The 15,630-nt window shown below is 36.0% G+C and overlaps 1 protein-coding gene across 4 annotated transcripts in view; it reads left to right on the top strand.

The window, feature by feature from the left end:
- SCLT1 (sodium channel and clathrin linker 1) overlaps window positions 1-15,630 on the top strand; it is a 219,202-nt gene that overhangs the window by 6,155 nt on the left and 197,417 nt on the right. For 3 of the 4 annotated variants that reach the window (XR_007457905.1, XM_049631174.1, XM_049631175.1), the window contains exon 2: window positions 11,668-11,735. Coding sequence is in view for 2 of the 4 variants with exons in the window: in XM_049631174.1 (XP_049487131.1) it covers window positions 11,668-11,735 (68 nt within the window). In the remaining 2 variants the exon portion in view is untranslated. Of the gene's footprint in view, window positions 1-11,667; window positions 11,736-13,507; window positions 14,852-15,630 lie in introns of those variants that run through there. The other variant, XM_049631176.1, reaches the window with a different exon arrangement.

The following is a 15,630-nucleotide window of genomic DNA, read 5'->3' as shown; positions in this document are numbered from 1 at the left end:
AGTGCTGCTATAAACATTGGGGTACAAGTGCCCCTATGCATCAGTACTCCTGTATCCCTTGGGTAAATTCCTAGTAGTGCTATTGCTGGTCTCCACCACTTCTTAGCTGCGTTTCCTTAGAGTCTGCTGAGTCTACTCAGTCACAGAGTCTGCTGAGTTATCCCTGCATTTTCCCTCTTTGTGCCATGGCTTGGAAAGTCTCTTAGGTCGTTAAGCTGGAGTAGTCATAGGGCTCACGTCATTTGTTTGCATCTCTCATCATCGTCTATTGTCTACTGTCTTGCAAACCATAATTTCATTTATTTATTTGCTTTTGGTTGTGTTGAGTGGGAGGGTGGTCCTTCTTCATTCTGGACATAAGCAGAAGTCTTATTCAAGTTACCCTACTTTTGAAATCTGAAACACAAGTTTCTTCCACTGTAACTGTTCTTTGACTTCATCAAGAATTCTCTTCTTTGAACTCTTGATTTTCTTCTATTAACTCTTTCCCAGCTTATTTTTTATTACTTTCTTATACAGCCTATAACCATTACCCATTAGTTCATCTGTTCTCTTGTCAGTAAACATAATATGATTAAACTCTTGCTTCTCTGAGTAGCACATACTCAGTAATACCTAATCTCTAGATCAGTTTTTTTTAGTTTGCTTTAACAGTTCTCACAACCAGCTGTTCAGTAGCCATAAGTAAAAATCTCAACTCTCTGGATAAGTGCCATCACAAACTCATGGTTAACTCATAACTAAAAAGTAACTGGGCTGATATTTGAACCCAGGCTGTCTAGTTTCAGTGTCTGTATTCTTAACTTCTACCCAACAAAGAAACTTGCAAAAAAAATGTGTATATATATATATATGTATATATATATACACACATATATATGTATATATATAAACCTATTTCACTTATGCATGTGGAAACTAAAATCCTAAATAAAAAATAAATCCAGCAATGACTGTGTGTACATACGTACATATATGTGTATATTGGGTATATACCCATAAAATAGTTGTCTTAATATTGGGTTCATCCCACCAATAGGTAGTTAGCATTAAAAAATTATTGAATACAATAAAGAAGAGTTAGGTTAATGGAGAAACCATTAAAATATCAAATTGCAGATTAGAACACTCAGTATAATAGATATGTCAGTTCTTCCACAGATTAATGGTTAGATTTGATGCATTCTGAAATGGAGTTTTGACAACATGGTTCTAAAATCTAGTGGAAGAACTAGGGAATTGTAAACAAGGTGGGAAATTTTATTTGCCAGCTATTAAAACTTGGTATAAATATCCAATTATTAAATCAATGTTAGATTGTCAGATTGATAAATCATAAATCAGTGGAATAAATTAGCACAGAAAAAGACACATACATGAACACTTGTTATCTGAAAAAGAGCAAACAATACAAATCAGTGGGAAAAGAATAGACTATTTAGCAAATGGTGCTAGGATAATTAGCTATCAAATAGGAAAGAAAAAATAATAAAGATACCTTTTTCACATATATAGAAGAAAACATCTGCAGGTTGATTGAAGAAGTAAATTCTCTTTAAACTTTCAGAAAAAAATTTAAGAGGGTGTCTTGATGATCTCAGGATAGGGAAAGATTTCAACAGATATAAACATTTTTGACTAGAAGAAAATACATACAATTAGAGTATTTTAGAGATAAAAGCTTCGATATTGTAAAAGACATCACCAATAAGTGACTAGCCCAGCTGAAGAAAGGGAGAATGTATTTACTAGTAAATATGACTGAGAATTGATTAGCCTGTCCAAAATTTCGAAAGATCTTTCACAAACAAAAATAAATTCATACTAATAGAAAAATGGTTAAAGAATATGACTAGGCCATTTACAAAAAAATAAAATTGAAGAACTAAAAAAAACGAAAAATGACAGTCTCCTCAGTAATTCAGTAAATGCAAATTAAATAATAGTGTGATAAGTACATATTGAATGAATGAAGGAAATAGTAGATTTAAATTATAGTAAAATTTTCTTCAGATTAAAGTCAATCTCTGAGGATTGAATGTGTTTTCCTCAGTAATCCACAATTGACTCCTGAACCTATTTTAATCACTGAGAACTCAGATTTAGTATTTTTTCTTATTTGAAAACCCTACTGGGCAGGGGGGCGGGGGGTGGGAATGTGGTTTGTATTGGAATTACTATATCCATTACCATAACTCCAGCCTCTTTTTAAGACTCACAGGGAAGAAGAGTAACAGGCAGAAATTAGATCCTATATGGGGGTAAAATTGTAGTTCTGTGTGTCAAGTAACTATCTTAAAAGTTCTGTGGGTAACAATAAAATATGTGGATAATTTCTTTTAAACTCAATAAAAAGTTAACCATTTACAGTATCAGTACTCCATGATTACTTGTTTCTTTACCAGAATCACGTTTGTCATATTTTTCCACTAAATTATGTGTATTTTTAAGGAAGAAAACTATTATCTGAAGTTCCCAACATAGAGTGTATGTACTACCTGTGTGCATTATTATATATACATTTTTAAAACTTACATAGTTTGAATTCCATACATATGTATATGTAGTTATGCATAACATATGTAGCATAACAGAAAAGTAAAGAAAACAAATATAAAGCTAAGTGAATGATTACAAAGTTCATACTCCTATAACTGCAACTTAGGTCAAGAAATAGAACATTTCTGGGGCACCTGTATGGCTCAGTGAGTTGAGCGTCCGAGTAGTTCATGGGTCTTGTGGTCAGTGAGTTTGAGGCCCCCCACCGTCCAGCACTTTGCTGACAGCTCAGAGCCTGGAGCCTGCTTCCCAGTCTGTGTCTCCCTGTCTCTACCCCTCCCCTGCTCATGCTCTCTCAAAAGTGAATAAACATTAAAAAAAAAAAAATTAAAAAAAAAAAAAAAAGAAATAGAACATTTCCAGGTTCGCTTCTCTTCAAAGGTAATTGAAGATAATCAATATCTTTAATTTGCCTATGTTTGAGCTTTATATAAATGGAATCATAAGCTGTGTATTCTTGTTTTTGGCTCCTTTAACATTAATTATGTCTTTGAGATTTACCCACATTCTTGCGTGTAGATGTAGCTTGTTCATTTTCTCTGCTATAAAATATTCGTTTTAAATCTATCACATTTATCTGTTTTTCTTTTGATGGATAATTGCAGTTTCTGTTTGGGGGCCATTGAGAATAATGCTGTTATCTACATTTTTTTCATGGTCCTTGGTGCTCAAGTGTACACATTTTGGTTATGTATATTCTTAGGAATTATATATATGTTTAATTTTAAAGTTGTACTAATTAATATCCCCACCAGTAGTATGTGAGAGTTCTAATTATTTTATATTGTTACCAATATTTTCTAATTTTAGCTCTTTATTGTCATTTTAATTTGTATTTTCCTGATGCCTAATGAAGTTGAGCAGCTTTTCTATGTTTATTGGTCCTCTGAGTAACCTTTATGTGAAGTGTCCATTCATGTCTCCTTCCACTTTTCTATAAGGTTGTCTTCCTTTAATTGACAGTTCTTGTATATTCTAGATACAAGACTTTTGTCTGTTACATGTGTTGGAAATATCTTCTCCATGTTTTGTGTCTTGTATTTTTACTCTCTTAAAAGTCTCTTTTTGTTAAACAAAAGTTCTTAATTTTAATGTAGTTCAGTTTATCAGTTTTTTTCATTTATGGCTAGTGCTTTTTGTGTTCTGATTAAAAAAAATATTCCCTACCCTAAGATTTTAAGATATTCTCTTTGTTCTTCTCTAGAATTTGTTTTGATATTCACAGATCTTCATTTCATCTAGAATTGATTTTTATGTATGTTTTATTTTTTATGAGGATATCCAGTTGACCTAGACCAATTTAGAAAAGATTATTATTTCCCCCTCATTGTAATTCAGGTGTTCTGTATGACATGAATATATTTTTGTATTGCTTGTTCTCTTCAATTCGTCAATTTTATTATTATTGTTTTTAATTTATCTTGAGAGGGAGAGAGAGCGACAGTAAGTGAGCAGGGGAGAGCAGGGAGAGAGAGATAATCCCAAGCAGGCCTCGCACTGCCAGCGCAAAGCCTGACATGGGACTTGAACCCACGAACCTTGAAATCATGACCTGAGCTGAAATCGAGGTGAGCACTCAACCACCTGAGCCACCCAAGCTCCCCTGTTTGAGTCTTTTAGATATATTCCTAGATAATTGTGGGGTTTTTTGTATAGTATTGTAAATATTATCTTTTATTTTCTAACTTTGTTGCCAGTATATAGAAATATAATTTTTTTTTTTGACCTTGTATCCAAAAACCATGCTAAAGGTTATTATTCACTCTCTCTCTGTTTTAAATGTTTATTTATTTTGAGAGAGTGAGAGAGCATGAGCATGCATACAAGCAAGGGAGAGGCAGAGAGATAGAGGGGGAAAGAGAATCCCAAGCAGGCTCTGCTCTAGCAGGGCAAAGCCTGATGCAGGGCTTGATCCTACAACCAGGAGATCATGACCCAAACCGAAATCAAGGGTCAGTTGCTTAACCGACTGAGCCATCCAGGAACCCCTAAAGGTCATTATTCTAAGAATTTATCAATGTGTTCTCTGGGATCTACCTATACCTACACACTCATAACTATTGATAATGACAGGTGATTTTTTTTTTCCTTTTCTGTCTTTATACCTTTTATTTTTTATTGTATTAATAATTGCATAAACTAGGACTGCCAGTAGAGTATGACTAAATATCAAGATAATTTGTCATTTTGTCATTACCAATTTCCAAGGGAAAGTTTTCAACATCTCATTCTTAAGTATGATGTTTGCTGTGTGTTTGTATAGGAATCTGTTATTGTATTAAGGAAATTAATTGCTATTCTTACATTCTGGAGGCTTTATCATGAATATATCTTAAATTTTATCATATGCTTTTACAGTAGCTTTTGAGATGATTGTATTTGTTGATCTTTTTTATGAGTTTATTTTCAATTTCTTTGGAGTGGGCTTATCTTTATTATTTCCTTCACCTGACATTCTTTCGGTTTAATTTCCTTTTCTTCTGACTTCTTGGAACGGACTCATAGTTCATTAAGCCATTTTTTTCTAGTATATGCAACTAAAAGCTATAGATTTCTTTTTGAGCAAGTTTTGAGTTACTTTATTTTCACTGTCAGCTCAAAATACATTTAAATTTGTTTTGTAATTTCTCCCGTGACCTCTGGATTATTAGTAATTTCCGACTTGCATGCACCACACAAACACCCAAGACTGTTCTTCTGTGGATCCATTCCTCCAATGGGTCTGCGTGCCTCCATCTGGGTGCTGCAGGGCCCCTCCCACAGGGGACCACCGACGGCAAAGCAAGCGAAGCCTGCCCCTCCTGACCCTGTGCACCTTGCGGATCCACCCCAGCTGTTACGCCAGATCCCATAGAAGCAGCACCACAAGCCTGGCAGTGTGCAAGAAGCCCAGACAGGGGCCACACCACTCCACAGTGAGTCCTGCCCCTGGGAGAGGGGAAGATAAGGTACACACCAGTCTGACTGTGGCCCCAGCCGTGGGCTGGGGACATATATCGGGTCTGACTGCAGTCCCGCCCACCAACACAAATTACTCCAGACAGCACAGGGGAAGTGCCCTGCAGTTGGAAGCCACCCCAGGGACTACCCAAAATGATGAAAGAACTCTTTTCAAAAGAAACTCCAGGAAGTAGCAACAGTTAACAAATTGATCAAAAATGATTTAAGCAATATAATGGAACATGAATTTAAAATAATAGTCATAAAATTAATCACTGGGCTTGAAAAAAGTATAGAGGACAGCAGAGAATCTATTGCTACAGAGATCAAGGGACTAAGAAAGAGTCAGGAGGAGCTAAAAAATGCTATAAATGAGGTGCAAAATAAAATGGAGGCGACCACACCTTGGATTGAAGAGGCAGAGGAGAGAATAGGTGAATTAGAAGATAAAATTATGGAAAAAGAGGAAGCTGAGAAAAAGAGAGAGAAAAAAATCCAGGAGTATGAGGGGAGAATTAGAGAATGAAGTGATGCAATGAAATGGAATAATACCCATATACTAGGAATTCCAGAGGAGGAAGAGAGAGAGAAAGGGGCTGAAGGGGTACTTGAAGAAATCATAGCTGAGAACTCCCCTGATCTGGGGAAGGAAAAAGGCATTGAAATCCAAGAGGCACAGAGAACTCCCTTCAGACGTAACTTGAATCGATCTTCTGCATGACATATCATAGTCAAACTGGCAAAATACAAGGATAAAGAGAAAATTCTGAAAGCAGCTAGGGATAAACACGCTCTAACATATAAAGGGAGACTGATAAGACTAGTGATGGATCTATCTACTGAAACTTGGCAGGCCAGAAAGGAATGGCAGGAAATCTTCAATGTGATGAACAGAAAAAATATGCAGCTGAGAATCCTTTATCCAGCAAGTCTGTCATTTAGAGTAGGAGAGATAAAGGTCTTCCCAAACAAACAAAAATGGAAGGAATTGATCACCACTAAGCCAGCCCTACAGGAGATCCAAAGGGGGATTCTGTGAGTGAAATGTTGCAAGGACCACAAAGTACCAGAGACATCACTACAAGCATGAAACTTACAGACATTACAATGACTCTGAACCCATATCTTTCTATAATAACACTGAATGTAGATGGACTAAATGCTCCAACCAAAAGACAAAGGGTATCAGAATGGATAAAAAAAAAAAACAAGACCCATCATCTATTTGCTGTCTACAAGAGACTCGTTCTAGACCTGAGGACACCTTCAGATTGAGAGTGAGGGGATGGAGAACTATCTATCATGCTACTGGAACTCAAAAGAAAGCTGGAGTAGCCATACTTCTATCAGACAAACTAGACTTTAAAGGCTGTAACAAGAGATGAAGAAGGGCATTATATAATAATTACAGGTCTATCCATCAGGAAGAGCTAACAATTATAAATGTCTATGCACTGAATTTGGGAGTCCCCAAATATATAAAAGAATTAATCACAAACATAAGCAACTTTATTGATAAGAATGTGGTAATTGCAGGGGGCTTTAATACTCCACTTACATCAATGGATAGATCATCTAGACATAGGATCAATAAAGAAACAAGGGCCCTGAATGATACATTGGATCAGATGGACTGGACAGATATAGTTAGAACTCTGCATCCCAAAGCAACAGAATATACTTTCTTCTTGAGTGCACATGGAACCTTCTCCAAGATAGATCACATACTGGGTCACAAAACAGCCCTTCACAAGAATTGAGATCATACCATGCATACTTTCAGACCACAATGCTATGAAACTTGAAATCAACCACAGGAAAAAGTGGAAAACCTCCAAAAGCATGGAGGTTAAAGAACACCCTACTAAAGAATGAATGGGTCAACCAGGCAATTAGAGAAAAAATTTAAAAATATATGGAAACAAATGGAAATGAAAATACAACAATCCAAACGTTTTGGGATGCAGCGAAGGCAGTCCTGACAGGAAAATACATTGCAATCCAGGCCTATCTCCAGAAACAAGAAAAATCCCAAATACAAAATGTAACAACACACCTAAAGGAAATAGAAGCAAAATAGCAAAGACACCCCAAACCCAGCAGAAGAAGGGAAATAATAAAGATCAGAGCAGAAATAAACAATATAGAATCTAAAAAAACTGTAGAGCAGATCAATGAAACCAAGAGTTGGCGTTTTGAAAAAATAAACAAAATCGATAATCCTCAGCCACGCTTCTCAGAAAGAAAAGGGAGATGACCGAAATAGATAAAATCATGAATGAAAATGGAATTATTGCAACCAATCCCTCAGAAATGCAAGCAATTGTCAAGGAATACTATGAAAAATTATATGCCAACAAACTGGACAACCTGGAAGAAATGGACAAAGTCCTAAGTACCCACACACTTCCAAAACTCAAACAGGAAGAAATAGAAAACTTGAACAGACCCATAACCAGCAAAGAAATTGAATCAGTTATCAAAAATCTCCCAACAAATAAGAGTCCAGGACCAGATGGCTTCCCTGGGGAATTCTACCAGACATTTAAAGCAGAGATAATACCTATCCTTCTCAAGCTCTTCCAAAAAATAGAAGGGGAAGGAAAACTTCCAGACTCATTCTATGAAGCCAGCATTACTTTGATTCCTAAACCAGACAGAGACCCAGCACAAAAAAGAGAACTACAGGCCAATATTCCTGATGAATGTGTATGCAAAAATTCTCAATAAGATAGTAGCAAATCGAATTCAACAGCATATAAAAAGAATTATACACCATGACCAAGTGAGATTCATACCTGGGCTGCAGGGCTGGTTGAACATTCGCAAATCAATCAACGTGATACGTCACATTAATAAAAGAAAAGAAAAGAACCATATGATCCTGTCAATCGATGCAGAAAAAGCATTTGACAAAATTCAGCATCTTTCTTAATAAAAACCCCCGATGGTGTGCCTGGGTAGCTTGGTCGGTTGAGTGACCGACTTCGGCTCAGGTCATGATCTCATGGTTTGTGAGTTCAAGCCCCGCGTCAGGCTCTGTGCTGACGGCTCAGAGCCTGGAGCCTGCTTCTGATTCTGTGTCTCCCTCTCTCTCCCCCTCCCCTACTCATGCTCTGTCTCTCTCTCTCTGTCTCAGAAATAAATAAACATTAAAAAAAAATTTTTTTTTAATTAAAAAATAAAACCCCCCGAGAAAGTTGGGATTTAGAAGGTACATACTTAAACATCATAAAAGCCATTTATGAAAAGCCCACAGCTAATATCATCCTCAATGGGGAAAAACTGAGAGCTTTTTCCCTGAGATCAGGAACATGACAGGGATGTCCACTCTCCCCTCTGTTGTTTAACATTGTATTGGAAGTGTTATCATCAGCAGTCAGACAACAAAAGGAAATCAAAGGCATCAAAATTGGCAAAGATGAAGTCAAGCTTTCACTTTTGGCAGATGACATGATATTATACATGGAAAACCCAATAGACTCCACCAAAAGTCTGCTAGAACTGATACATGACTTCAGCAAAGTTGCAGGATACAAAATCAATGTACAGAAATCAGTTGCATTCTTATACACTAGTAACGAAGCAACAGAAAGACAAACTAATCCCATTCACAATTGCACCAAGAACTATAAAATACCTAGGAACAAACCTAACAAAAGATATAAAAGATCTGTATGCTGAAAACTATAGAAAGCTTATGAAGGAAATTGAAGAAGATATAAAGAAATGGAAAAACATTCTGTGCTCATGGATTGGAAGAATAAATATTGGTAAAATGTCAATACTACCCAAAGCTATCTACACATTCAATGCAATCCCAATCAAAATTGCACCAGCATTCTTCTCGAAGCTAGAACAAGCAATCCTAAAATTTGTATGGAACCACAAAGGGCCCCGAATATCCAACATAATTTTGAAGAAGACCAAAGCAGGAGGCATCACAATCCCAGACTTTAGCCTCTACTACAAAGCTGTCATCATCAAGACAGCATGGTATTGGCACAAAAACAGACACATAGACCAATGGAATAGAATAGAAACCCGAGAACTAGACCCACAAATGTATGGCCAACTAATCTTTGACAGTGCAGGAAAGAATATCCAATGGAAAAAAGACAGTCTCTTTAACAAATGGTGCTGGGAGAACTGGACAGCAACATGCAGAAGATTGAAACTAGACCACTTTCTTACACCATTTACAAACATAAACTCAAAATGGATAAAGGACCTGAATGTGAGACATGAAACCATCAAAACCCTAGAGGAGAAAGCAGGAAAAGGCCTCTCTGACCTCAGCTGCAGCCAATTTCTTACTTGACACATCCCCAAAGGCAAGGAATTAAAAGCAAAAATGAATTACTGGGACCTCATCAAGATAAAAAGCTTCTGCACTGCAAAGGAAACAATCAACAAAAGTACAAGGCAACCAACGAAATGGGAAAAGATATTTACAAATGACATATGAGACAAAGGGCTAGTATCCAAAATCTATAAAGAGCTCACCAAACTCCACACCCAAAAAACAAGTAATCCAGTGAAGAAATGGGCAGAAAACATGAATAGACACTTCTCTAAAGAAGACATCCAGATGGCCAACAGGCACATGAGAAGATGCTCAACGTCGCTCCTCATCAGGGAAATACAAATCAAAACCACACTCAGATATCACCTCACACCAGTCAGAGTGGCTAAAATGAACAAATCAGGAGACTATAGATGCTGGCGAGGATGTGGAGAAACGGGAACCCTCTTGCAGTGTTGGTGGGAATGCAAACTGGTGCAGCCACTCTGGAAAACAGTGTGGAGGTTCCTCAAAGAATTAAAAATAGATCTACCCTATGACCCAGCAATAGCACTGCTTGGAATTTACCCAAGGGATACAGGAGTGCTGATGCATAGGGGCACTTGCACCCCAATGTTTATATCAGCACTTTCAACAATAGCCAAATTATGGAAAGCCTAAATGTCCATCAACTGATGAATGGATAAAGAAATTGTGGTTTATATACACAGTGGAATACTACGTGGCAATGAGAAAGAATGAAATATGGCCGTTTGTAGCAACGTGAATGGAACTGGATAGTGTTAAGCTAAGTGAAATAAATCATAGAGAGAAAGACATATACCATATGTTTTCACTCTTATGTGGATCCTGAGAAACGTAACAGAAGACCATGGTGGCGGGGAAGGAAAAAAAAAAAAAAAATTAGAGAGGGAGGGAGCCAAAACAGAAGAGACTCTTAAAAACTGAGAACAAACTGAGGGTTGATGGGGGGTGGGAAGGAGGGGAGAGTGGGTGATGGGTATTGAGGAGGGCACCTGTTGGGATGAGCACTGGGTGTTGTATGGAAACCAATTTAATAATAAATTTCATATTTTGAAAAAGTAATTTCTGAACTTCAAAATGTATTAAAAATTTTCCTGAATGTTTTTTAGTTTTTAATTCCAGCTTAATTGTGCTGTTGTCAGTTACATGCTCTCTTTGGCTTCGGCCTTTTTGAAAGTTGAGATTTACTCTATTGCCAGTAAATTATCAGTTTTAAATGGCCCATGTGATCTTGAAAGAATCGGTTTTGTACATTTTAACTGTGTTCTATTGTATGTTTTCTTGATATGAATAAAAATATTAATCACCTTGTGCTTGCTGAGAGCACTTGGTTTTATTCCAGTCCTTCATTTCTATTATCTCTTGCTCACTCCTGTTTAATTCATAATCTTTGTCCTGCTGTTTCTCTTCCATGTGGAGGTTTGTTCTGGAACAGAATTTCAGTCTGTTTTCACTATTCTAAAAATGATGGCTACAGTTTATCTTTTCAGCTCTTTTCACCTCTAGTAGCAGGGGAAGAAAAAAAAGTGGAGAGTATCTTTTTTACTTTTGCTAACCTGAAGAGTAAGCCAGGAGAGATTGAGAATTAAATTTATGAAACCCAAAGAATTAGTTCTTTTCAGATATTCTTTTTACCATTGGCAATAGTTGGTTGGGTTATGTGTATAGAAGGGCCTCTTTTTTAAATTTCAAAAACGTGCTGAAATTGAGGATTCATTTTGAGAAACAGTGAAGACTAGCAGTTTTGCATTGGATTTCTCAGGTAAGCTACCTTAGTTGTAATTTTTAAATGTTGAACATTAGCCAATAAACTATAGACTTTTTTTGTTCCTTTTCAGATCAACGACTAAATGAAGTGCTTAGGCGATATCAAATGGAAGATTTTTCCAAATATTCATTGGTACAGGTATGTAAATTAGTTAAGGTCTAATGATCTAGGTTCCAGTTTGGTTGTAAATATAATTACATAAATAAATTCTATTTAGGATTATTTTCATGTGCGGTTGCCTATAGCACTTTGAAATTTTGCTTACAACTTTGATTCTTATAAGGAGGAAGGAACACTTGTTTTTACTTAATGAATACAAATTCTTTAACCATAGAAATTGACTTTTTTTTCAGAGTTAGCGCTTACATATTACGTATAATGTTAAAATGTCTGAGTTCTAAAATGAGAATTCATTGACATTTTGAAACATCTTAAAATCTTTTCTCAAGATACATTATAGTAGTAAGTTTTAACTTGGAATTCTCATAAATTATGGCAAGCAAAAGCGAATTCAAAACAGTAAACAATATATGGTATTGTTTTTAATATTTCTTTCCTTGGGTACATGTTCTTATTTAAATATTCTGTTAAATTTTTTTTTGAGCACTAAGGCATACTTATTGCTGAGTTACACAATATTAAAAGAAAAACAGTAGCTCCTACATTAGTGATAGCTCCCTACTGAATTAATAAGGAAGTGTTTTGCTTTTAACATAAATGAATCTTACAATTAAAACATACTGTTTTTAAGATATTGAAAAGGAAGTTGTGTTTAAGAAATTAAAAAGGAATAGTTTATCTGGTTGACCTGAATATACTTATAAATATTTTCTTTAGTGTATTAACATTTAGCCTACTACTCTGTTTTTATTTACAAAGACCAGACTCAGAGTCCAGAGGGTCTTAAAACTATCCATCTGCTATGTTAATAACTATATTGTGTTTCTCATGTTACTTTGTTACTCATCCTTAACTAGGAATGTTATCATTTAGATGGTAGAGAATCTTTCATAATATAGTAGCCTCTAAATTTTGCTCAGATTCTTAGGTTCTTTTTCTTCTGCTTAATGTCTCATAGAATATGCCTGAAAGGAAGATTCAAACAAAGATTGATTTTAAAGCCTGAGAGGATCTCTGGGCATGATATTATATCTACTGTACACTGTGGCTGACTCGATTATGAAAGATTGTTTTACCAGATAAAACAATGACTTGAGGTAGCCTTTTAGATGCACCTGCCTTGTACATTGTGATTATAATTAACTAAAGCCTCATGAGAACATGCAAAGTATGGTAAAGTTTTATTTAATAGTGTACTCTTTGGTGAAATTATAGTTCCTTTAGTTTTCTAAAGGTATATGTTCTTCTTTTACGGATACTGTTCTTATAGTCACACAATCAAATCTTGATTCTTATCTCTTAGTTTTGGTAGTAGTATACTGTTACTGCCTAAGATTCTTCTGCAGTTCACCATCTCTTCAGAACATGTTGCTGTTGCTGTCTCAAAACACCAATCTCCATGGGTCTTGCCTTTCACTACGTAGTTTGCAGTAATGAAAAAGGAGGTAGTAGGAGAGCATGAGAGGGGAATTAATTTGCTTTCTAGCAATATGGTCCATATCCTTGGCCATATGCAGTGCATTCTTTGGTTCTTCACCCCCAGAAACGTTATTCTGGTTTGTGAAAAAACTGTTCAGGAACAATTGTTTTTATTTATTTTTTTCTGTTTGTAGTAAAGGAAGACATAGAAGTAAGAGGAAACCATTATCAATGGTTATGTGAGACCCAGGAGCACTGACTGAGATCTCTTGTCACTAACTTTAGTGATTGCCACTAGCAGCAGAAATCCTTCATAAATTTACATTTGCCCTTTTTGTCCAACTGTATTTCCCAGGTGCCTAAAACAATTCTTGTTAATAGATGCTCAATAAATAATTGTTGAATGAATGAAGCAATTATATCTTTCCTTTCCTCCTACCTACTTATCTTCCAGTATCATTTGAGTTTTATAGCCAAGTAAGTGAAAGTGGAATTGTAAAAAGTCATGATCAGCTTGTGAAACACAAATAGTTCATGCTTTTTAGTTCTGTATTTTCAAGATAAAATCCCAATGAAATGCCCTCCTCCTTACTCATGCTAGGTAAATTGCCAGGAGTTGTGTTAAATGAACATACTTTATGAAACTTTTCTAATGTTGGAAAAATAAAGCTGCAGGATCTTGATAATTTATTTCTTGTATTTTAAGTTGGAATTTCGAACTTGATTTTCTATAGAAACTGTTATAAGTGATAGTTAAAATTCCTTAGTGCTATCATTATATAAGGATCATTTAGACTTTCCTTGGATCAAATAAGTTTTGTGAATTGCCTTAAGATGTTTTGTATCGTATGATTTCTTAGGGAAATAAATAGCAACTAGTTTCTTGAATGATATTTTCAGGGTTGTTGTGAAATCTAGTTGTCTTCCTTTGATTATTTTGTGTTTTCTATATAAATAAAAAGTATTTCAAGTGACATTGCTATTTGAGAGTATAGTAGTGGGCACTGGATGGCAAGTGTTAAAAGATTTTATTCAAGAAGGTGGGAAATTTCCCTCTTTTCCTAATACTTTGTTCCTACCTTTTTTTTGCCCCCCTTACATGTCTTTCCTCACATGTAGGCTAGTTATGCCTCTGTGCCATACCAGTACATGCGTGTACTGAGGGATGAATGTTTGGGTCTCTTCATAGTTGCTGGAGGGATAAGGTAGAATATTAAAAATAAGTTTATTTTCTCCGAAAACTCTCTTGAAAATATCTTCCTTTTCTAGTTTGGGACAACTCTACTCCTTCTGCTTGAACCCAAAATTAAAGTTAAATTGACATATAGTCTAGCCAGGAAAGAAATGGAACACATAAACTGACAAACTATGTCAATAAACATAAAAGCATAGTGCCAAGAAGGTATGAGCTGGTTCTGAAAGGGAGAGACAGTCATGGTGCAAATGTATTCATTGATTTAACAACCATTAATTCATTTTTTTAAGTTTGTTTATTCCTTGAGAGCACATGCACACAAGTGGGAGAGAGAGAATCCCAAGCAAGCTCCGCACTGTCTGCACGGACAGAGCCCTATGAGGGACATGAACTCACGAACCGCAAGATGAAATTAAGAGTTGAAATCAAGAGTTGAACACTTAACCCACTGAGCCACCGGGCGCCTCAGCAAACATTAATTTATTAATTCACCAAATCTTGCATTGCATGTGTGTGCTGGGTAAGCTTTGGGGATAGAGCTATGACTATGACAAAGCATCCTATTTCCATGGAAGAGATATAAGTGAATAATTAAGTAATTAATACTGCTATCTTATGTGAAAAAAATAAACAAGGTGCTAAAGTAGAAATTACCACGTATACAGTATAGTAGTGATGTTTGTGGCTGAGATCTATTTTTGGTAGAATGTTCAGAGCAGTCTTCTCTACGGCAGTAGTATTCAAGTTAGCACTGAAAGTTGAAGAAGGAGCCAGAGAAGTGGACCAAAAAGAGGCCCTAAAGCAGGAAAAAATTTGATTATGCTTGCATAATGTATGGGAACTGGTCTCAACTGTAATCAAATAGTAGTTATTTGAAAATACATTGAAAGGGACAGGAGGGCTACTCCTGTTGATCATGTGTTTAAAAATACAAGACTCAATAGATAAAATATAACAAACCACCTGTACTATTTGAATTGAGTCAACTTACTGGCTTTCTAGGCCAGCACCGTCTGATGGAAAACTTACTGTTTTGATGGAAATGTTATATAATCTTGTGCTGTCCAAAATGGTAGCCACTGATCACATGGGACTTTGGAGCACTTTAAATGAAGCTAGTACAACTGTTAGATGATTCATTTAATTTTCATTTTGTTTATTTTTGAGAGGGAGAGAGCAAGTGAGCACACAAATGAACAAGGGGCAGAGAGAGGATCCCACAAGGGGCAGAGAGAGAGAGAGAGAGAAAGAGAGAAGTGGGGCTTACCCGGGGCTTGTGTTTTACCCGAAGTGGGGCTC

The sequence above is a fragment of the Panthera uncia genome, chromosome B1 (genome assembly GCF_023721935.1).
Source record: "Panthera uncia isolate 11264 chromosome B1, Puncia_PCG_1.0, whole genome shotgun sequence".
In the NCBI taxonomy this organism is placed as follows: Eukaryota; Metazoa; Chordata; class Mammalia; order Carnivora; family Felidae; genus Panthera; species Panthera uncia.
The sequence above is the reverse complement of the archived record's forward strand: the minus strand, read 5'-3'. Positions and strand labels throughout refer to the sequence as shown.